The following is a 24943-nucleotide window of genomic DNA, read 5'->3' on the forward strand; positions in this document are numbered from 1 at the left end:
GCTGCCGGGGGGGGGGGGGGGGTTGTTGGTTAATATTCCTAGAACTGCAGTAGCTAGTTCTATCTCATTCAGTTCACATCTGTTTGAAATGAAGACTTCAACTTAGAAGAGCTAAATGTTTGGAATAATGCTGTGATATCCATTTGGATGAAAATAGTGATCGGCATGCTACTAAGACTTGGGATGTAATTGATGTTCAAAGATTGTTCTGATATACATGCCGGCAATATAGTGATTGTCATGCTGCTAAATACTGTGTTCGCTAACTTGTGTCAATGGCAGGATTTGGTTCCTTGTATACTCGTGACATTTGATAAAGAGCAGATTGTGGTATGGAGGGGTCAAAACTACAAGCCTTCTGAGGATGGGTTCTTCCTTACAGAAAGAGAACCATTTGATCATTCCGGTAATGATTTGGATGATCATGAGGTTGAAAACCAAAACGGAGAAGGAATTACAGGAAACAGTGATTATTATTCTGGCGACAGTGATTAGATCATTTTTTGATAAATATTTTTGGGCTTCAAGCGATTATAGTTATTGCAAGTCAAGCGGAGGGAAAAATAACAATACACAATACGTCGACCAAATACAAGGTAAATGGTTAGATATATGTTGTGTCTCCTTTCTTGACCTGACTAGATCTACCATACTTAATTTTATTTATTTACAGAAAACAGTTGCACAGGTTGTGGAAGAATGAAGATAGCTGTCATTCGTTGTATATATAGAATAGATAGATAGCATATAGTTTTCATGTTGGGTCTTCCAAAAGTTGGAAAATATATTGATTTGCGGGGAGTGAAGAATATCACGTGCTTGCTGATTATTTAAGTCCCAATCTCTTACCAACTTAGGTGAGAAATTTCTGGTGCAGTATTATACTATCCTGACAAATGCTCTTTGTGGATCTCAATGCAAACAGATCCCAAAATCACTTGTTTATTTTCCACGCCTGATCCCAACTTATGATGTTTAAGTGAATAAATTATGTGATCAATTGTGGTCAACTGTTAAAAGTTCACTTGCAACCATATGTCATGCATCTATTGGTATTAGTTTTTTCCACTGGTAACTTTTGGCCAAAAGAGCAAGAACATGTCTGCCCAAGTAGTTACTTGTGGAGAAAAACGTCGATAAATATTTTCACTGATTCAACAAGGATGAGGGGATTGGAATACGAAAGTTTAATATTTTTAATTCTTGGTCCATCATAAATATTGGTGTTTAAATGTTAGCGTAATAGATTTGTATTTTTTTAAATATTGCAAAGATAATTGACATAACATTAAGTGGGGACAATCTCATTATTTTAACTTATCCTATGGAACCATTACTATTCGCAATCAATTATTAGTTTTATTTCTAAACTATTGATTCTCTTAAAAATATCTTTTTATTTGATAAATGAACTTAAATACATTTTTGATCTTACAACTTGAAAGAAATACATTTTTAAATTCTTGTCAAATTTTGTATGTTTTCAACATTTTCATCAAGAGTCTCATGCCCCTACAAAAGTTTGAGACACTTGCTATGTCATGTGGGGTATATCTAAGGGGTCGCTCGGTGTAAAGGATAACACCAAATAATTTTGGGATTAAGTTGTAATGCCACTTAATTTGTTGTTTGCTTGGCACGTCCATGATAATTTATTCCGAAATAAATAATTAGTATCGGGATAAATTATCTCTTCACTTGGGTGGTATAGTAATTCTGGGATAACTTATTACGAGATAAAATAAGTAAATGATAAAAACATTCCTTTAAACTCTTTTTATACATCACTTTTCACATTCATAAAGAGTATTTTTGTAAACAAATAAATTGTTCTTAAAATTTATTATTTTGAATACAACAAATCAAACACTCAACAAAAATAATAATAATTCCATTATAACTAATCCCACTCTAACTTGAATTCAAACCAAACTACCCCTAAGTTTAATTAGTCAAATAGACAGATGATTTTAAGGTTGACTCTCTAGTATATATGAAAGGATTAATAATTCTAGAACTAATTAATACGTTTAATTAAATGCAAGATAAAATAATCATACATTTTACTGTTTAATTATTATCTCTTATCTCTCGTATTAAACAACTCCCTATAAAAGTTTTACAAATAAAAAATAGTTTCATCCTTTAATAAGCCTTCGACTTGAGATTAATGAGTTTCCAAAGTAGGTATCTAATAATGAGGTGAGAATTATTAAGCTTTTGATAATTTGAATCTGAATTAATCGAAATCTTAGAATAGAATACTCTCAAAAGAAGATTGTCCACGTGGGAGTAACGTGAGAACGAAAATGTGGGAGAGCCACAGATAACATGAGGTGGTGGGTTAACGTTGACATGTTGATTACTCCGAATTTCTGTTTGATTGAAGTTCAGCACGTACTGTTTTTGTCCTTTCAATTACTCCCTCTCGAATTAATTATTTTTATTATTCTATAATTACAACTTTACAAGGCACACAAATAGGCAATAATAAAAAAAATATGTGAGGAATACTGGCTCAATCGTTTAATAATCTTTTTTAGGGATGTTTATTAATTTTCTCAATATTTAAAGTTGAGAAATAACATCTTTTAAAAAAGGATAAATCATTTTTGGGTATTTTCTCTATCTATTACACTCATGTGTCTTTTTATTGATTTGATGATGCATAGAAATATAAATATTTTCGTATCAAAATATTTCTCTAACAAACACGTCAATGCACACGTGGCTAATTAAAATATGATGGGCATGGGTTTAACCTTTAGGTATATACTTTTGTAACGTGTGATGGTCCACCGGCCATGATTTAAAAAAAATCTACATCTTGCTTATTTCATCGGTTCCATATTAATTGAATTTGTTAGACAATGCATATATATTAAGAAAAATATTTAAATATATATATATAATTTTTAAAAATATATAATTTCAATAAAAAAAAAGTTAAATATAAAAAAAAATATCAAACATTCATTTCGAACTTTGAATAGTTTAATAATTTTAAACAATGAAAAATTCTTCACAATCAACAAGGTCGTCAAAACTAATTCCTCATTTTGTTTTTTAAATCAAAATTTATTTTTTATTTTTAAGATACTTTTTAAATTCTATATTAAATAAATTAAAATAAACAAACAAATTGAAGCGAAGAATATTATTTTTCAATTTTTAGTCTAAACTTGATTTTCTGTTATTTACACACTGCTACAAGAATAATGATGTTTCCTTTTTCCTTTTTATTTAATCAAGAGCACACCATGTTATGTCAACTATATAATAGTAGTAGTAATTATTATAGTATATAAATAGCTTCATGTTTCTAGGTCCCATCGTTCCTCTTTTTTTATTCTCAATTGCGTAAATAAGTTTTTTAAAATCAAATTTATGTTGCTCTGTGTAGCTTTTACTTTGCTATATTAAGAAGGAACCAAAATGCCAATGTATTTGGAGAGTATATAAGACATTAAAACGAAATTTCATAGAAGTTATCTTGTTGGAGACTTGGAGTCATGAGACATGTAGCTGTATTTGGACAATTTCACTTGAGTATAAAAATAGTATAGAATATAATGTATTAATATTACTGACATTAGTAATTCTGACATTATTTGTGATATAAGATTATTTTTTATGCACTATTTGTTTTTATTTATTAAAAATAATATGAATTACATATTTTCTAAGAAAAATATTTGTTTGCCAAAATACCCTCTCCACAAATACAGAGAAACTTGAAAAAAGATTTTGAAAGGAAATTATGTCTATGATCATGCTAATGTATATATTAAAATCTGTGAGTCCACATTGGAGCTCCGACTAAATTCGGATCGCACTCTGCAGGGCCCATTCGGGGGTGGCGCTCCCAATAGAATTTTTTCCATATCCAAGGCTCAAACCCGAGACCTCTGATTAAGGTTGAAACACTTTCACCAGTACATCACAATCCATGTTGGTCTGTTGGTATTAGTTAACGAAAAAGCATACCAAATAAAAAAAAAATATATAAAGTTAATGTATGTATTTATTATTTTTTGGATAAAATTGTAAATAGCCAGTAAATTTTAAATGATGAAAATAGATTTATTGTTGAATAAATATTTACCCTTGTTTGTCACTATTCACGGCCCACCTATGTGAACAATCCACCCAAACAAGTGAAATTACCCATTTGTCCGATTTTGTCGCGAATTTTTTGTCGTTTTTTTCAATAAAAAAAGCATTTATAGCCACATAAATCGTTAATTTGTCAGTCTTTTCCCCTTCTCTCTCTCTCTCTCTCACCCTTTTCACCATCCCTTTTCCCTCCCATTCTTCTTCTCTACTCACTACTACTCCCTCCCCGCTTCCGGCCACCGGCAATCTTTTTCCGGCAATGTCGGACCATTCTATATTTGCTCCTCTTTTACCTTCCGATCACCTCCCACACAAATCCAACGGAGACGATCAAGAACACGCGCCTGAGCCGCACGTGATTCTCACCGTCGAAGACGATGGGGTACAACATCAATTATCAAACGGCGATCATCTGGGTACCCATATTTCGGAGGTGGATGATAACCCATATGCGTTTCTTGGAGCGAATAGGTTCGACATGCCCGGATCCACCACTGTTGACCCGTTTAGGAATAATACACCTAGAGTTGAAGGGGTCTATGAATGGTTAAAGATTGTTGTGTGTTTGCCGATTACCTTGGTGAGGTTGGTACTTTTTGGGTTGGCTTTGATGATTGGTTATGTGGCTACGCGGACTGCTTTGCTAGGATGGAAAGATAGAAGCAGTCCTATGCCTAAATGGAGGTCTAGATTGATGTGGGTTACCCGGATGAGTGCACGAACTATCCTCTTCTCTTTCGGGTATTTATTCAATCATTTACTTGTAAATTTGGTCTGGTCAGTAAAAGAATGCTACTTTGTTTAATTTGCTTGATGAAATAAGATTCTCCAAGTAAAGGAGTAGGATTTCATGAGTTGTGTTGATAAAAGTCACTCTCTTGAGCAAGACTTAATTGTGGAAAGATCAAAATATTGTTTGTCTATTTTCTGGTTACTTGTGAAAAGGTTGAGAGAATAATTTATCCACTTTTTTCTCAATAGAGCTGCTAAGTAACTTTGTGTCTCTTTCCGTGTCATTGTGATAGCACCTGTATTGCATTGAATCTTCATTTGTTACATCGATCCTTCATATGCATGAGTGCTCGACACATATGGTTGGAGATGGGTGTGATATGGGTTTGAATACTTCCTGTGGATCATCAAAAGAGCTAGATTTACTTGCATTGGATACCTATGGGCGCCCCTGTTGGATATGTTGCTGAGACAAGCCCAATAAAATGGAACAGTACTATGATTGTTGCAAGACCAAAATTTTATCCTACTTTTGAGTCGGACAGGATAGAACTTTAACTTGCAGTAAGTATAAACCTACAAGCTACACTATTCCATTTCTAGAGATTGGGGAGGTTTCTGAAAAGGCATTTCTGCTAAGTGCTTGATAATCATTTTGATTTTCCTTTTGTTTAATTTTGTTACAAGTAACATCAAGGTGATGAACCTGTATGCATGGATGAATACTAAGACCTACACTCCAACATCATACATCTGATTTCAGTCATGGAGTTCTTTTCCCTTTCTTAAGGCCCTGAAATCTTTTCACTTCTCATTGATGCGTAGTTTTTTTCTTTCTTGTCTTCAGTTATAAGTGGTTAACATCCATTTCTGGCAATCAACTCACAGAGATTTTTCCTGAAGTTGAGTTAGACTCTTCTCTTATTCCCAAACAGTTGCTTTCATTGAAAACATAGGCGTATTTCATCTCTTTTTCAACTTGAGACCTGTTTTTTTCTGGCCCACTTTTGTGGACCTTCCTCACCTTGTACAGCTCTTCCAGCTACTCCTTTATGTCTTTCTTGGTGTTGGTTCATTGTCATCCTTCTGTTAGTATTAAGTAATCCTTTCAATCTCAAAAAGAGAATAGGATACTTGGAAGAACTTTGTGATCTGAAAAGACTTGCTTTTTTCACTAGTTTTCCCATTTCTTTACTGGATATGTTAATATCTATTCTGTTGTGTTTTTCTTAATGGCCTATGGCTACTTGGTGAAGATATGTCTTTCCTTCTCCTGCTCTTAGTGTTTTGACGAAATCCCTTTGTTACCTTTTTTTTTTATGACAAGGGAAACCCGCAACCGCTACCCTTTGGGTGCGCACAGGGTAAAACCCCCGCTCCTATGCAATAGCTCGCAAACCACATAGGAGAGGTAATCCACACTAGGCAAGCCCGGTGCGATAAGCTTGACCCAGAAGGCAAACCCCTTGCTTTCGCTGGCAAGGGGTTTCGAACTTGAGACCTCCAACATGGAAGTCTCAAGCCCAAACCACTGGGCCACCCCGAAGGGTAAAAGTTAATATATATAAAATTGGAATCGAAATCCCTTTGTTACCTTCTTTTAATTGAACAAGATTACTTCTTGTTTGGATGGGCACATTATGCCAGTCATTTATCTGAACATTTTCCCCTATATTGCCATAAATTCTTTGTGCAACTAACACTCAAACCTGAAGTGTCAGTTGAATTATGACTGTTAAAAGTATTTTTTGAAATGAAAAGTTTGTTATTCAGTAAAAGTAATGAGTTGTGCTTGTTGGTATTTTGTTTACTATTTTCATCAACCCCATTTCAAGTGACATTTCTCAAGATGGCTTCTTTTCTGAGGTCAAGTGGAAACTAAGTGATTAAATAAAACATCAGTACAGTAAGCTTGAGATTTTGTTCTTTTCTCTATTGAAGACGTGAATGGTGACGGAGGCGGTGAAAAACCTGGGATATTATTTAGCTCGTAGTTGTTGGAGCTCTGGGGAAACCTGTGGGTGTTATATCGCTTGCAGGTGTTGGAACTCTTGTGAAATTTAGTGGCAGATTTATGTTTTTAAGGGAGACTACTGGCCTAGTTCACTCAATTAAATAAGTTTTATCCTTGCATGACATTTTTTGATCATTAAATATACCCTTATTAAACTTATTAGTATTCCTTTTTTTTAAAGATCAAGTAACTTTTTAGTATTCCTTTCCCAAGTTTGAAGTTCTTCTATTAGTCTTTTTCCCTTTGTTTCTTGTAGCAGTTTTTAGTGTAACATGGATTTATAAGATTAGTGGTTTCATCTTGTAGTAAGTGGGGTAGAATCCCATTGTGGTATTCAATGTGAATACTAGCTTGTTAGTTGATAAGTCAGGCATTTTGTGCTGTCCAAGTCAAACAGGTAGGTGCATTTTAAAAGAGGTCTTGTTAACTTTTGTCAAAGTTAAAGGAATTTGTTTTATTAGATTCTCTCTCCGTGCATTGTGTCTGACGATAATTATTATTTTTTGTTCCTTTTCCCTTTCCTATTTACTGTTCCAGGTATCAATGGATAAGACGAAAAGGAAAACCCGCACCAAGGGAGATAGCTCCCATTGTTGTATCTAATCATGTATCGTACATAGACCCTATCTTCTTTTTCTATGAATTATTTCCAACAATTGTTGCCTCCGAGTCCCATGATTCCATGCCTTTCGTCGGAACCATTATCAGAGCTATGCAGGTAATGGGCACAACAACACTATCTCAAATTTTCTTTTTACTTGTTAGCCTATTGGTGCTATTACATATAGTTTATGCTTTGTCCTTTGTACACACAGTGGCGGAGCCACCTTACTATTAGGGGGTTCAGAACCCCCTTCGGCGGAAAATTATATAATTTATACATGGTTAAAATAACTTTTTAGGTATATATAGTAGATGTCGAACCCGCTTCGGCTACTTCATGTGTCTATTTTTTTAGATTTTGAACCCCCTTATTGAAAATCCTGGCTCCGCCACTGTGTACACAGGCTTTCTTCATTTGATTCTAGCTTCCAATTCTTCATCCAGTTTATTCTGCCTCAGCTTGCTTGGTATATATTTCTGTAATTAGGATACTGAACTTGTTTCGCAGGTGATATATGTAAATAGATTCTCTCCCACTTCAAGAAAGCACGCTATAAATGAAATAAAGGTAAATAGTATCTGTCTTTGGTCTCTTGCCTTTTTTTTGTTTATAAGATGGTCTCTTGTTTTTTTCTATTGATGCTATCGGATGATAAGACTTCTTTTTGGTTATTATGTTAGAGCATTTCATTCTAAGGTTAGTTAAATCTACTTCTTACACGTAGTAGGCCCATGATCACTGTTGCATCTGTATTATAGATGTTTTCAGAATGTGTTATTGAGGTTTACCTTGGAGATATGAAATGTTATGTTCCATCCCAGGTAAACCTGCTACTTTAGTTCCAGGTCTCAGGATCTTAGGTTGAGCTCTATTCTACAAATAGATGCAAATCTATTGAAGTCTGGAGGTAGTTTTTGAGCAATTTTTTTTTTGTTCAACCACTTGCCGACATGCTAAGGATTGTAGAAGATGGGCAAATTATAATATCTGATCCATAAACAACTCTTGATCTTTTTTATCAACAAGTATTTTTCCATTTCTAAAGCCTTAAACTTCCAACTGGTGTATCTGACAGCCGTCATGGTAATGACTTATTTACAGTTATTCACTTGATATTGAGGTAACCTTTATTTAGAATTAAACTGGTACATGAAAAGTTGCCACTAAGAAGAAATGTCAGTAAAATTTATATGGCAGAAATTTTATGAAGTCCATGTACTCTCTTATTCAGTTCAATAAAAAGGTTTGAAGAAGTAATTTTCCCTTTAGCAACCATCTATTTAGCTCCCTTCATAAGGAATACTTGGCACATATTTATATGCATAACTACAAAAGTTTCACTTTGTACTTTAGCTATGAAATAGAATTAGTGAACAGCTCCATCCATAATTTGTAAATAAATAATCTTTCCTGAATGTATAAATATGAAGATGAAGTGTTCTAGGCTTCTAGCAATATATAGCTATTTGATACAGAAATATGCTTTCAAGGATCTGAAAACAGAGAAAGGCTTCTTGCGATCAATTTCCCCGAGTGCTTTTATTTCCTGAAGGGACTACAACCAATGGAAGATCGATTATTTCCTTTCAACTTGGTGCATTTATCCCAGGATATCCTATCCAGCCTGTTATTGTGCGGTATCCCCACGTACATTTTGATCAGTCATGGTATACTCTTCCTTCTCATCAAGTACTTTGCTGTTGATTTGTTTTAGTTATATCACCCTCATGTGGGTTTTCATTGTCGTACAGGGGGAATGTATCCCTAGCAATGCTGATGTTTAGAATGTTCACACAGTTCCACAATTTCATGGAGGTACGTATGACTTGCAGTAAGAAAATATGTGACTAACTGTTCATGGACATGTATGCACTGCTCAATGTGGTGACTTCCTATGGTGTCACGCTCCAAATCTATGATGCTTTTCTGCTACGAGTCATATGTCCAGAACTCTGCTCCTTTCACATATGAAAATCTGCTTCCTTACACGTATATGCATCTATTAGGGATCAGTTATTAAGCAGAATGACTTTATCAATGTGATGGTGTATGACTGCCAATTTTTACCTGTTCATGACCTTATAATTTTTTTTGAGCTGTTAATGAAAACCATGACTATTCTTCAGTTCCAGTGAAATTTGGGGATTAATCTGCTGACTGTTGCTGGATTTGGTACACTGGCACTTTTAAATGTGTGTTTATCTTTGTATTAATCTATGTCCGGTATAGTCTAGACAAACTTATCTTCATTATGGTTAGTCAAGACACCAGCCGGTCTTTTCCAGTTGTCTTGTGGGCCTATCTGCTTTGGTTCATCAGCTTTAAGTATTTTACAACATGTTTTTGATAGTTTTAGAAGTTGTTGACCAATTTGCACTGATTCATTAGTTGTAAAGATTTAACTGGGAAGACGTTATTATGTGCTTTCAGTGTGCTTGTTTCATACCGTCTTTTTTAAACTTTGCTAAATATATTCTTTAAAATGATAAATAAATTTTAAAAATATGACCTACTGTGGAACTTTGGAAGTCTTAACTTCTACATCTTTGGGATTTCATTGAACTTTTGAACAATTGTCTCACTTTGTTTAGTAATGTGCAGGTTGAGTACCTTCCTGTTATTACACCTCATGAAAATCGGAAAGAAAGTGCTGTACGACTCTCTCAAAGGGTGAGTCTGGTCTGTAGAAGAATTTATTCTTCTGCTATCTGGACAAGTTTTTATTTTTCATGTGTATTTTATGTTGTTGCATATCAAAACTTCATGGATGATCTTATATGCAGAATTCATGTTTGTTTCCAGCTTCTTTTAATTAATGTGCTTATGTTTTCCATTATAGAAATCCAACCCGGTAAATTGCTGCAAATTTCTATTCAAGCTGTTCATGTCTCTCTCACTAGTCTGGAGTAGTCTTCTGTTTCTTTCCTTCCACACTGTCTGAACAAAAAACGCAGTGGCATTGTTCTTGCAGAGTTGGGTGTGACATGCGTATGAGTATTATTTCATTTCATATTCTTCAAATACACTAGAGTTAGGAACTGCACATACCAGTAACAGATATTACATAGTTGTAAACAAATCCATTTAGTATGTGTGAGGTCAGTGGTTATTCATTGATGTGACATTTTAGAGTCTTTTTTTTGCACCATTTCACCCGATTAAACTTGTCTGTTCATAAAAGTGATGTCCATTTATACTTATCCAAAGGAAAAAGGTTGATGTCTGTTTGTTGTCTCACTTATCACCTCTCCTTTAGAGTACTCTTTGGATGTTTTCTTTTTAGTTAGTATAGCTGCAGATGAGGTCACTGTTAAGGGACAAGAGGGTAGAGTTAATAATTGTCGAAGCTGGGGACTTCTTTTACAGTTTTAAGGCCTGATATATCTAAATTTTCTCCTTGCAGCTTATGTAGTGCGGTTCACATATGACTGATGAATAAGTTATGTTTGTTGTACTTGAAAGACTCTAATATTGACTTGACACACACAATAAAAGAACAGATTTTGTGTTATGCAGTTACATGTCATTTTGGTTGATAATGTATGTGGTTAAATATTACTAGCTTGTCTAGACATCTTTTATATGTCCTATTTATGAAGGCTTGATCCTTAAATTAAAACTTATGATCAATACAGACTGGACATGCTGTTGCAAGTGCCCTTAATGTGGTACAAACATCTCATTCATATGGCGATGTATTGCTTCTTGCTAAAGCATTGGAGGCCAATCAGGTATAGGGTTCTTTTCAAGATTTTGCTAACTAAATCATATTCATATTGTTTATGTTGATGTATTGATTTTCGTTTCTTCCTCTGGGGTATCTTAGAGAAACTGATGTTGGAATCTGACTTCTTAGCACTTTTCTGGGGATCTTTCTTCCTAAAGAGTTCATGTAGCTTATTTGAGACTAATATAAACTTCTTGTGCTATTAGACTGTCAGCAAATAGATGTTGATGCATTCAGTGCTGCTTAGAGTACTCCACCTATTGCCAATCTACTACATGTCTAGTCCCAAGAGCTGTATGGTAACCTCCAAGAGTGCCCTTTTGATAGTTGATACTGTAATATCATTTTTATTATCTGGGTTGTTGACAGCACTGTGGGATATGTGGCCCAGAAGCATGCCAATTTTACCTCCAAGAGTGCCCTCTTTATTTTTTTGATGACAAGGGAAACCCACAGCCGCTACCCTTTGGGTGCGCACAGGGTAAAACCCCCGCTCCTATGCAATAGCTCGCAAACCACATAGGAGAGGTAAACCGCACTAGGCAAGCCTGGTGCGACGAGCTCGACCTAGAAGGCAAACCCCTTGCTTTCGCTGGCAAGGGGTTTCGAACTTGAGACCTCCAACATGGAAGTCCCAAGCTCAAACCACTGGGCCACCCCGAAGGGCCCTCTTTATTTTATTTTTTGACATAGGTAACTGTTTCTATTTCTGTAACACAGTACATGGGTTGTACTGAAACCATATTTACAAAAGATCTCAAAAGGTTACTTCTTTCTCTTGCTGGTGTTCAATGTTGAATAATTCAGCACAGGTGCAACCCTTTGGAGTTTTTTCTATGTTTTAGTCAGTGAATTGCTTGCTTAGGAAACGATGAATTCTTTCCACTTGTTTATTAAATCTAATTTGTAGTTTGCTTGTACAAGGTATTTCAGTTTGAATGTATCACTCTGGAGTAATGTCTTTTTATCCATTTCCAGGAAAATCCCTCACTCTATTTGGTTGAGATGGCAGGGGTTGAAGCGGTGAGTTTACTTTAATTACTTCATCTCCTGAGAGAAGCAAGTTCGCTTTTGTTTAGCTATTTTCTTAGAGTATGCTTATTTTGCGACATGGTGTGTTTGTAAGTTAATGGTGAGGCAAAACTGGGCATGGTGTCCATTCTACGGACTAGTACATTGACATTTTTCAAAATGCAAAATGTGTAGCTTCATTGCCTCTTAAATTTGGTTTAGTGCTCAAATGTAGCCTTTACTTTTTCCCCACAAGTTTAGAGTAGATTCAGTTGGTTCTTTTATGTAGTTGCTTTGAATACTACAAGGAAGTTGGGGCACACACTAGCTCAAATTATGAATACTCCAGCATTTATTGTTTGATATACTTTTAGCTACATATAATGTTCCGATTAATATAGGTATTGGATGACTTCTATGTAGAACAATACATATTATAGCTTCATGTTGTTGTGCATGTTATGTATACTGGGCTTTCCCCCTATTTGTTACCAATAGGAACACGTATTTACCATAATATTAGTGCTTTGGGTTTCATTGTGGTGTGATAAAGTGTTGATTTAGGTTGATGTTGGGAGAGGATAGAACAAGGAATGCGAGTGACGTAGAAATGACCTTGTAAATGGAGTTTTAAATTATGTGTGAATAGAGTTACCAAACAGAGGGCTTCGTCGTATCCCAGACATTTGCTGTTGTCAAGCTAATCTTTCCTGTTGTAATTGATGATAAAAGGATTTGGTTCAAGAAATAATTGGTTATCTTTTCTAGATTCCATGCACGCGTAACTACAAAACAATAAAATTGTGTAATTATGTACTCTATCATTGAATTATATCACAAAGAAATAGATTATTCCCATGAATGAAATGCCATTTTTCTGAATAAGCAGTCCAAAACTTGCACTGAGTAACAAAATTCTTCAGTGGCTTATTAAGATATCTGAAGCAGTATTACTACCTAATTTTATGCAGATTTTTGTGTCGTTGCAGCAAAGCTAATTTTTCAAAAATGTGGACTGAACATGATGAAGGATATATGATCCTTTTCATTTCTTTTTTTTTTTTTAGGAATTTCATTTGAGCTCTTTGGAGGCTGTAGATTTTCTGGATGTTTTCCTTTCAATGAACCCAGACTCCAGGTATGCCATTTTTCTTGTTTTAAGCATTATGTTTGTGCTCTTTAGAGGCTGTAGATTTTCTGTTTGAAATATCCCTGTTTCAATGAACCCAGGCATTTGTTGTTGTCAAGCTAATCTTAGCTGGACAAATTTCTGGGGGCACATGGCCTAGTAGCAAGGGCCTGCTTGTATGTATGATGCTTGTATTTTGTTGACTAATAACTTTAGTGTTCCCTGTTACAAACTTGGTAAAATTTATATGGCTATGTAATTTATAATTATTTCTGGAAAGCAAAGTACCATCAGTTTTGCTATACTTTTCATGACCCTTTAAAACAACAACAACAACACACCAAGTGTAATCACACAAGTGAGGTATGGGGATGGAAGTGTGTACGCAGACTTTACCACTTCCTTGTAAGGTAGAAAGGCTGCTTCATATTAATACTCTAAAAGCTAGATGCTTAGTCAATCTATTTAATTGGAACTTTTTGTCTCATGTAAATAGTGTTGACAATTTTTTGGATATTGTTAGCTCTTTCATCCTAGCTTAGTACTCATGTAAGGGAACTAACTCTCTGTCTTTGTACACTTTTGCCTTGAGCATCACACTGGTGCTCTTTAATGAAATCTTTTACTTCATTTTAAAAAAGTATTTCGAAAAAGGAAAATAACGGGGGTGATGAAGCCATGACAAAATACTTAAGAAAGTATGACTAAACATTTTAAAAAGAAATAGTAGCTACAAAAGAATAAGACCCTTTAAAAGAGAAATTATAACATGTCCTGATTTATTTGTGCTTCTCATGGTCTTTGTGAGACTACACGTTTTGTTTGTTCGTGAACTGATTTAAATCAGATTAAGTCTGCATCTCTTGCTCCATTTCATTGGTTTTCTCTTGTTAGACTATGCTTAAACCTAATTCTCTCACTCACGATCTCTTTTCATTGTGTGAGTTCCTCCCATTCTTATGGTTTACGTGTGTTTCATGCGATCGTCCTTACTCCTTCCAAGTTTAACTGGTCTCAAGAAAATTTGAAATTTGTGGTTTTCATGGTATCACAATGTATCACTATCTTTTTTACTCGTCTGATTAGAATATTGGGATTTGTAGTTCTGCTTTGATGCAATTTTTGTAATTGTAAATTGTACTTGCAGTAATTTCTATTGTGTCTGCAGGGGACAGGTCGAGATTCATCACTTCCTCAAGGTTTTAAGACTGAAACCCTCTACTCTTTCTGAAAAGGTAACAAATATTGGTTCTGATTGTCATAGTTTGGGACTTTGAGCATTTGTTTTCTTATTGCTGCTTTCATCATTCATTCTATTGCAGCTGTTTCCCTGAAATTATGGTTATGTTTTTCACTGCTTATGTAGTTCTATAATCTATACGTTTTAGGAGTTGCTTTCTTGGGCTTGTAAATGTCTGTTCCGTCATCATCTTTGGGTTTGCTGTCATTGGTTATCAGCTTTTGAGAAGACTATTCTACTTGGTGTCCTTTTTTCGGTTCAATGCCTTTCCTGATAGACCACGTTAATCCTCAAACATAAGATGAGAAGGGTCAATTTTCACCATTGTTAAATTATGTGAACCGCCTCATCAAAAAGCTTAATTGTAAGAAGGGGATCACTCATTTTTTATTTTATTTTTAGGTACACAGCACACCTTTTCATGTGCAGGTTTAATTCTTTTTTCTTCGAAGCATGAGAACAGCTAATGGGTGGCGTGAGACCCAAGCCCAAGGACAAGAATCTTTGCGTACTTGAATACCATGTTGAATTGTGTGAACTGCCCATTTAAAAAATTAAGCTGCTGAAATTAAGTAGCTTGAGAAGGGCCACATTAGATTGGAAGACATTGAAAGCAAATAAGGATACCAAGTAGAGTAGTCTTTGGTCGAGTTTGAAAGCCACCCTTCATTAGATTAATGTCCACATCTTGGTCCACATAAAAGAATTAGGCCAAGCACGTGAGGGGCCGTTGTGATGACATAATTAAGTAAATGAAAGTGTAGCCTCGCTAGTAGCTTAAACTTTTAGATCATAAGGCTCACATGCTTCAACAATCATGATCAACTTGACATATCAAACATTGCAATTCTACAAAATATACTAATATTTTGAGGATTATCCAGCTTTCAACTAAATGCCACATAAGAGTGAAGGTTATTGTTTCTGAAATTCATACCAGTTACTGTCAAATAATAGGAAGCTTAAGATATGTCAGTGAGGTCAATTTTATTAGTGAAGTACAATAATATTCTTAAAAAGAATTCTATTTTGTTGAAAGAGATTGCTGATAAGAAAGTACAATAACTTGCTTCATCTCCCTGAGCTATTCTTCTTGTATTGCAGATATTTGGCTTCATTGATGTGCAGAAAAGCGGTAAAATAACATTCAAGCAGGTGCTCTTCCTCCACGAATTGCGTCTGAAATCTAGCTGTTATCTGCTTAAGTTGTAGCTTTAGGAATTATATTCAAGCAGGTGCTATTATTGCTTCGGCTCCAGTTGTATATAACATGAAATTAAGCTATTCATTTTCTGATAAAATGTACAAAAAGGGGGTTGGACGGGGTCGGGGGCTGATTTTGTGTCATGAATGGAGCTCTAGACTTAGAATTCATGATTGATATGTTTGCTGCTTTCAGTTTTTGGTTGGGTCAGCTCATATCTTGAAGCAGCCATTATTTCATCAAGCCTGTGAATCAGCCTTTACTGCATGTGATGGTGATGGGAAGAACTACATTATGGAGAAAGAGGTACTATGACTTCCATTCGGTTTGTTTGATAGCTCTTGACTTGTCTCTATAAATTTCCATATGTTTTTTCAGTTTGGGGATTCTCTTATGCTATCGATTCCCGGCTTGAGTAACAATGAGGTGAGTTGTTTTTTGGTTAGTCTTGGAAAACTCTAAAGCCACTCAAATATTGTTGTTTGGACTGGATATGTATCTGTACTATTTTTGCATGTAAACTAGGTCAATTCAAGATTTACAACTCCAATCAGTGTTATTGCTTTGTAAAATTGAGGGGTTCATTTAACCTGTAAGAAATATTTAATGAATGAACTGAAGTGGAGATTCAATTGGCCAGACATGCAAAAATGACTTGAGTGGATTACTCTGCTTAAATGCTATAGCCAACTTCTCTAGAAAAAAACTTAGGTGCTTAGATTGTTAAAAGTATGGTTTTTCTTATTGCAATACATCTTATTTAAGCTTCTTTTATCTTGACCGTTGCAGATCCGTGGACTCTTCACCTTATTTGATATAGATCGCGATGGGAAGATGAGCAAGGACGATTTCATCGGTTGTTTAAGAAGATATCCATTGTTGATTGCCCTTTTCTCACCATGTGTATTGCAACAAATTTGCCCATAGCTGGAGAAGTGAACTAGGTTGATGGGCATAGGCACCATCAATTGGTGGAGAACCCTTTTAGGCCCTTCTACCACAGATATGTCTAAGAAATTTTGTTGCTTAGATAGTGTGTTTTATCCTTACAAACATGACTTGGGTGTTATTAATGTCCCATTTTGAATAGTAAAGTTGTTTGGCCAATAGATGTAATGTCTTGCTTCTTCTTTTATTTCTTCTATGTTTTCGTTCAATTTCTCAAGGGAGATGAAAGTAAAATCTAGGCTCGTGGCATGGCTTCTATTAAGTTGTAATGTAATGTAAAGTATACTGCAAAAGCTAATGAAATTGTGTACTATACTATTTACTTTTGGGATTTTTTATTATTTATTTTTCTTCAAATAAGTGATTATGTTACTTTCTGATCCGTAATTATTACTTCAACTTGAAATAAAGAATTTAAAGTTTGCAAAACTGTGATATTGAATGTTGAAGTTAGTCTTTGTTGAGTTCACGAGTTAGAGTAAATTGATGAGTTGTTTTGTGTGATGTTTGCGCAGTTAAAAGGTTACAGGCTAATCTATGTGCCTAATCTGATTTCATAATAGAACATCAGTTTTCACGTTAATTATTACGTAATTACTCCTAATTTGGAATTTGGAATTTGAAATTTTCTTGATAAAACTTCAAAGTAAATATAAATAAATAATAGGTTATGATTGCTTGGAAGTAAGTATAGTCAGTGGGAAAACGTACGTATATTTCATTTTTAGTGATAGGAATATGGGAGCAACTATATTTATATATATGTGGGCTTATATAATATGATTATGATTATATGCATTACTTAACAATTTGAAATTTTGAATGTGCAAAATTCTCTAAATTATCTTTCGACCTATTTTTTTTTTTTGTGTGTGTTTTACTTAATATCATGAAAATTGTGTAGTTTAAGAACAAATGTCATACATAATTTTGCTAAAAAGAAGGGAAAATAATAATAATAATAACATCAATAAGGGGTATTAATTTATACTATTAAGATTGACGTATGGAAAGAAAAGCATAATTTAGTCTAAAGAATTTGAATTGAGGGTGAAATTGTTTTTGATAATTTTTCTCTAGTCAATTATCTTTGTGATAGATTTTGATATTGATTCTTTCAAGCTAGTTACATCGACAGCGGTAGTATGATTCTATCCATTCAAGTCTTGGTCTATCAATGAGTTGTCCTATGAGTAACTCTGACAAACAAAAAAGAAAAGAGATGAAATTCAAGCTAAGCAAAGGAATAAAGTAGGGCACAGAAAAGATAAAGAGAAAGGAAAATATAACAATCATGACTTTTTTATACTACATAATTTTCCTTCCCTTTCTCAAATTTGACGCACATACGTCAAGCATCTTCAAGTTTTTAATCCACTCATCGTTTTTTCGCTTATGGTCCAAAGTGAATAGAGAATAATATAGGGGGTCAATTTGAGCAGGCAAAAACTGTTGAACTAAATTAACGAATATTTTCTCTGAAAGCAATTATATTACTTAAACACTCACCTAATTAAGTGATTAACTGGTCCCGCAGAGAGAATTTTATTTATTAAAAATACATAATAAAAGCAGTGGCCAGGGAATCATGAAGTAATTGGGCAGATGAATGCACCTCTCGAGAAATTATATAATTTAGGATTAGTGTATATTAATAAAGGATTAATTAAGAGTACTAATCACACAATTATTTTACATTACAAGGTCTTAAAGTTATAGTACCGACATCTGTCACCACAAGGCACCCACCATGAGGAGAAGGGCCTGTTTGGGAGCCCACTTATGTTTTTTTCAGAATTAGTACAGGTGTTTTATTGGTTGTGTGATTTTGGGACCACTTTTTTAAGTTTTAGTTACTTGCCACGTATAACACAAACATTATTTGCATTATTCTTTTCTTTGCTAAAACTAATCAAATTACTCTCATGCCCGCCCGGTAAGTGTCACCTCCGAATGGATCTTGTAGTATGCAATTTAAATTTAGTCGAAACTTTAATGTAGCTTCAGGACAGCGAGTGGGAAATCAAATTTCTAAAAATATGTATATAAATTTTTTGGATATTATTAACAAAATTCTTTATTTCGTCTTTGAAAGTGTTCTGAAATCTGATATTTTTATTAATAATTTTTTTTTTTAATAATCAATGGTTGAAAATCCATGAGGTAGTAGTAATATTTAGGCATAATACATATATTAGACCTTAAACTTGGCTTCAAATTTTAACTTTGACCTCCAACTTTCATAATGCACAAATAGGCACTTTAATTATCCTACCTTTAAATAAATAAACACACGATTTTCGAAGCCAAAGAGCGTAAAATGCAAACGCTCCCATGTGTATTAGTGAGCCACTCAATGGCTGCCAACTAATTAAATATTTTACACGTCCATTTTAGAACTAAAAAAATCAAAATTAATTCCTCCTAATGGTTGGCTTCTTGGTTTAGGTGTTTGTGGTTGTTGGGTTTGTTTTCATGGAGTTTGAGGGGTCATTTGGTTGCTGTTTTGTGTCTGGTTCGAGCTGTTGGTTGCAGCAGTGTTGTTTCGTGATGATTCTCGTCGGAGATGGCCGATTTGATGGGTTTGGGGTCGGGTATTTGGTTGGTTTAGCGAGCTCGAAGTTCGTTCGCTTCATGGGTTGTGCTCCGGTGTGGAGGAAGAAGGAGAACAGCTGGGTTGGAGGTGTTTGGAGTTGGGAGCTGCTGGTTGTTTGAGGTTGAAGCCGGCTCGCTGGTGGTGGCGTGAGCGGAGAGGAGAAGAAGAAAATGAATGGAGGTTTTGGGTGGTTTCAAGTGGTGTTTGCTGGCCGGAAAAGGGAGGTTTTTACTGTTGTGGGACTCGAAAATTACTCCTAACTCGCGCAAAATACGTGCACATCACGCGTTTTGTCAAGTAGGATTCGCGTGTTTATTTATTAAAAGATTGGATAGTTAAAGTGTTTGTTTGTGCACTATGAAAGTTGGAGGTCAAAGTTAAAATTTGAAGCCAAGTTTAGGGTCCAATATATGTATTATGCCTAATATTTATATACATTCTATGCTCTCCAGAATTTACTTGTGAAATTTTACCGAATATGTTATTATTGTTGTCAACAATTGAAAGTAGTCCATTTTCTGAAATTAAAATTTGAATACTAATTATTTCTTTTGTAAAAGATATTACCATTGGTAGTAACTTTTCTTAACACAAAGAGAATAAAAAAAATACTACTTCAATAAAGAGAGCTACAATTTTTCATCTTTCCCCTCTTTTACGTCAAGAATCTAGGGCAATAATACAAGTTGACGTTGATCAAGTTTTTGAGAAGGTTAAATTTTTTTTTTTAATAATTATGATTATTATTATTTTATTATATTTAAAAAGTAAGCCTTTTTTCTTTAATTTAAAAAATACGAAATGTGTTTGGTGTTACAGATTTTTTTCTTTAAGAAAATGTTTGACAACATATTTGGGATGTAAATTATTTAGGAAAGTCTTTCTTCCTGAAATATAAAAAACCTTTTTGTTACTATTCCTAGGAAAAAATAGTAATCTTTATTTACTTTTTTATTTTATTTTATTTTATTTACTATTCATAATAAAAAGGAATATTCTTGAAAAAAGAGAGTACTATTAATTAATGAGTTGAAGAAATATCTCTGAACATATTGTACGTTCTTTCTCACCTCCACAAACTATACAATAAATAAAAACGAAAATGGCACTGAGTTTTCACATCACTTAAATTAAAACACCATACAAATATTAGTTGTTGGTGTGGTGTGATTAATTTGAATTTGAGTTACATAAAATAATTAATTTACGTATATTATAACAAAAATAATTTTTAGCGGCAATAAATAGACACATAAGTCTTTATCGACATTAGTTAAATGTCATTAGATCCAATGACGCTAAAGGCTTTAGGGACATATATAAAGAGTGCTAATTGCCGCTAAAAATACATATATAGCGGCAATTGAACTATTACTATTAATTAATTGTCATTAAAGATCATTTTTGATGTAGTGATGGCTGATAGTATAGTACAATTCATATGAATATGCATGTCTTCACCTCTTTCAATAAGTTAACAAAAAAATTCAGTAAAAATTAATTTATCGTCTGTTTACATTGATCAACTTATATTTATTTATCATGGTTATGCGATATAATGAGACTAAAAAAAGGAATATTAATCATTTTAAGTGAATGAATCGTATGTATAAAAATGTCATGCATTTTTTGATTTGGTGTAAATTATCATCCAATGTGGGTGCATTTTAGCACAAGTCATTCACACAAATCTTCCTATTATTGGGTTATTTTTAATTTTTGACCTTCAACATTTTAAGTAAGAAATAAGTGGACGAAAATATTTCAAACACCAAAATAACAATATTTTTTTGGGCATAAATTTATATTTTCGTATCTTAATATCTTATAAGTTATGCATTTTTTGACACCAAAATAATTAATAATCTTTTTTCGCGAAGCATAACCTTATATTTTCGTATCATAATATATCTCACAAGTTATGTCGTATATATTGGGAGCTAGGGCATAATATTTCTACACATATCAAATAAAGCGAAAAACTTTAGAATCTAAGGCCAAACACCTACATACTTGTGGTCTAAATTTAGAAATATCTTTCCGCAGAAAATAGAATTAATTTCCCCAATAAACCTTTCTCTTACTATTTCTGAAATACTTTTTTAAAATAATACTAGTATTCATTACCTTTTTAGTGAGAATATATTCGAGAGAAAAAAAAGCAGTATATGCGTAGATGATTGATGAAGTGAAGAAATGTATACCCTAAAAAAAGAAAAAAATGAAACTTATACCATTTATATCCAGAAAAAAAATATTAGGTGTGTTTGTTAGAGATAAAAATGCTTTCCTCAAAACTAAGGAGATTTTTATTAACTTATCGGTACCGGAAAAGTAAGCAAAAAATTACGTATAATTTTGGCAAATATCACGAGGGTAGGAGTGTGGGGAATGGGGGGCTAGAGGGTGGGTAAGAGAGAATTAATACGAAATGTTATTTTATTAAATTTGTCTTCCTTGCTTGTATTAGGTAAGTAATTTTTGTCATTTCTAAAGAATATTTTGTTCTTTGACAAAACTAAACATAGAAGATTTGGAAAACATTTTTTCTTAGGACATGTTTGAATATGCGATATCAAATTATGAAGGGAAAAAGGATAAATATACCTCCGAACTATCGTAAATGGTATGCACATACTCTCCGTTATATTTTTGAAACATTGGTGTCCCTGCTGTCCAAAAACTAGAGCATATATGCCCTTCACTCTAACGGAAGACTAAATAGGGACACGTGGCACAATCTTATCCGTCGATCCGGTATTTAATAAATGTCGGATGGTTGGATAAGATTATGACACGTGTATGTCCGTTAGTATAAATGATATATATGCTCTAGTTTTTGGACGGTAGGGGCACCAATGTCTCAAAAGTATGACGGAGGGTATCTGCATACCATTTACGATAGTTTGGGGGGTATATTTGTCCTTTTTCCCAATTATGATTAGTAATTATAATATGAAATTGACGTGTTGTTGGATATACAATTTGAATTTCTTAATTTGTATTTTTTTCTCCTAAACATAAAAACCACACAAATTGTGAAAACCATCAAAATTTCTCAAATTCTTATACTAACTTACCAAATGAACAAACTATATAAACAAGACATCAAAATATCAGAATCTCTTCATAGTGTCGGTGAGCATGACTCTTTTTTTTAGAAAGTATAAAATATGGATCAAATTATATATTTTAATATATTTTTAAAATTCTAAATCGTATCTTTTTGACATAATTTGAAATCATGATCTAAAATAACATATCAAAACACTAATTTAAAATCATAACTTCATATCACGTATCAAAACATAACTTTAAAATATTTTCATTCATACGAAACACACCTAGCAGCTTTATCTCATGTCCATAAGCCACAAATAATGGAAGAATTAAAGAGCGTTGAATTTTGACATCATTAATACAGACAAGTCAGTAGATTTTTCAGTAGTTTTTTTATTTCTTTCTATTAATATAGAAGAGTGAAGTGGGAGGACGACCAAGGGTAAAAATGTAATTTTATTCTAACAAAAATCTATTAAGAAAGATAATAAATAATTCTAGAAACATCTTTCTATATATGAAGTGAATAATGATCAAGGGTAAAAATGTAATTTCACGCTAATAAAAATCTACCAAGAATGATAACAAGAAAATTAAATAGTTCTAGAAACATCTTTAAGTTATTGTTATTACCATTAACTTATTTTGTTATTACTTCACTTTCTTTTCTTTTGTGAGTTATTGTGATATCTATTCATTACTCTATTTTACTATTACTTTAATTTAATTTTAATATTTTTTCTATTCATTATGCTTATAAAAAATGCCTACTTTTAATATAAAAAATTATTATGAATTAATTAATTTCACCTTTATTTTGGCTCTAATTAATATACTTAAAAATAAATAAGTGTGATAAAATTAATAATATATATTAGATTGAAATTAAAGAAAAAGATGTTAAAAAGTAACTTTACAAATAAAAATGAATAGGATGATATCTTTGCATTTCAGACGACCAAGAATAAAAATGTAATTTCATTCTAACATCTATTAAGAGAGATAGCAAGAAAAACAAATAATTCTAGAAACATCTCTCTATATATGAAGTGAATGATGATCAAAGGTAAAAATGTAACTTAATGCAAACAAAAATCTACCAAGAATGATAATAAGAAAACTAAATAGTTCTAGAAACATCTTTAGTCATTATTATTAGTATTAACTCATTTTGTTATTTCTTCACTTTTTTATGAGTTATTGTGATATCTATTCATTACTCTATTTTACTGTTACGTTACTTTAATTCTTAATATATTTTTTATTCATTATACTTACTGAAAATGCCTACTTTAATATAAAAAATCGTTATTTAAAAATATAATTAATTATTTTCACTTTTATTTTGGCTCTAATTAATATACCTGAAAAGAAATAAGTGTGATAAAATTAATAATATATATTAGATTGAATATTAAAGAATAAATAAAATTAATTTTTGTAATGACCTGTTCCCGTCGCAATAGAAAAGTCAACGGAAAAAAATTTGGGCCGGAAAACTTTTTCGTAGTAACTTGAAATTTTCCAACCTAGTCCAAATTTGGACGAAATCGGAGTCAGTAAGGTCTAGGGAAATCTGGTAACAATTGGGTGATCTAATTATGAATTTGATCACATGAGTAGATAGCTAAGATGTTAAGGAACTCGTACGACTTTACGAAATTGAATTCGGGTGAGTAGAACTCCCGAAACAGATCTTAGCATGAACGGGTAGTTTCTGAGTGTAGTTGGTTGAAGATGTGTTGTGAAATGGGAGTTTGGAATTCTTAAATCGACTCACTGGTTCGGTGCAAGCCGCTAAGACGGGATTATTTTCGCCAGGGTGGGGACGCTGCAGCGGGGTAAGTACCGCTGTGGCGGGATAGGCGCGACTTAAGTCGGAAATAAACCCCAAAAACATTTTATTCTGCACTTTTCGACTTTAAGAGCTAGGAAACAACCCTATCTTGACGGTCACCATTCTTAAGGCTAAAAGTAAGGTTTTAACTCCCCGAATCCATTTTTCGATCCGTAGATCATAATCTAATGGGTACTTATCGATGGGAGAGAGTTTTGATCTAGAATTTATAGTGGAAAAAACCCTAATATGGGTATGGGGATCATGAGTTTGATCTATGGTTAATAGTGTTGACTTTATTTCGGGTAATTAAGTCTTGTTTATTGATCCTAGCATTATATTGATTGTTTGTAGACCAAGAACATGCGGAAAGGATTTGGAAAGGGAAGACTCAAGTTTCTTAAGGGATTCAAGCTTGTTTGAGGTAGGTGATGGTTGTGATTTCATATTGTGTGATGTATGTTTGTTCTTGCTTCATTATAATGCATGTATGTATGCGAATGTTGCATTATTGATCACACTAATTGTAAATGAGGATAGATGAATGATGAATGCCATGAATCATGACTTGATTGTATGATTATGAGAATGTACTTTGTGATTGTGATTGTGGCTTGTTGAATGGATCAGGTGTTGCGTTCCGACATACTAACTTGGATCGGTTGCCACGTTCCGGCATAAATATGGGATCGATTGCCACGTTTCAGCATAAATATGGGATCGAT

The 24943-nt window shown here is 33.4% G+C and overlaps 2 protein-coding genes and 1 long non-coding RNA gene across 4 annotated transcripts in view; all 3 read left to right on the forward strand.

Moving 5' to 3' along the window:
* Positions 1–1075, forward strand: part of LOC102600530 (CRS2-associated factor 1, mitochondrial) — a 6221-nt gene extending 5146 nt beyond the window's left edge. Inside the window, exons 5-6 of one of the 2 annotated variants that reach the window (XM_006339438.2) lie at positions 283–596; positions 674–1075. In XM_006339438.2, coding sequence (XP_006339500.1) covers positions 283–495 — 213 coding nt within the window. In that variant the 3' untranslated portion in view covers positions 496–596; positions 674–1075. Of the gene's footprint in view, positions 1–282; positions 597–673 lie in introns of those variants that run through there. The other variant, XM_015311533.1, reaches the window with a different exon arrangement.
* Positions 1076–4257: 3182 nt separating this feature from the next.
* On the forward strand, positions 4258–17051 carry LOC102600970 (lysophospholipid acyltransferase LPEAT2). The gene is made up of 14 exons (XM_006339439.2): positions 4258–4857; positions 7400–7580; positions 7974–8033; positions 8970–9133; positions 9218–9281; positions 10068–10136; positions 11102–11197; positions 12172–12216; positions 13272–13342; positions 14502–14568; positions 15678–15728; positions 15973–16083; positions 16156–16203; positions 16567–17051. The coding sequence occupies exons 1-14, from the start codon at positions 4376–4378 to the stop codon at positions 16702–16704; spliced, it is 1647 nt and encodes a 548-aa protein (XP_006339501.1). The 5' UTR covers positions 4258–4375; the 3' UTR covers positions 16705–17051.
* Positions 4864–5750, forward strand: LOC107061753 (uncharacterized). Its single transcript, XR_001474179.1, has 2 exons — positions 4864–5412; positions 5536–5750. It is a non-coding gene; the product is annotated as an uncharacterized lncRNA (long non-coding RNA).
* Positions 17052–24943: the final 7892 nt, after the last annotated feature.

This window comes from Solanum tuberosum, unplaced genomic scaffold (assembly GCF_000226075.1).
Source record: "Solanum tuberosum cultivar DM 1-3 516 R44 unplaced genomic scaffold, SolTub_3.0 scf00010, whole genome shotgun sequence".
NCBI classification, from domain to species: domain Eukaryota; kingdom Viridiplantae; phylum Streptophyta; class Magnoliopsida; order Solanales; family Solanaceae; genus Solanum; species Solanum tuberosum.

What these genes read in the sequence shown, in the direction of transcription:
- LOC102600970 (XM_006339439.2), top strand. Translation starts at nt 4,376, where the DNA reads ATGTCGGACCATTCTATATTTGCTCCTCTTTTACCTTCCGATCACCTC. An exon ending in AGATGGCAGGGGTTGAAGCG is followed by an intron (nt 12,217 to 13,271) that starts GTGAGTTTACTT and finishes TTTTTTTTTTAG; the next exon opens with GAATTTCATTTGAGCTCTTT. An exon ending in CCGGCTTGAGTAACAATGAG is followed by an intron (nt 16,204 to 16,566) that starts GTGAGTTGTTTT and finishes TGACCGTTGCAG; the next exon opens with ATCCGTGGACTCTTCACCTT.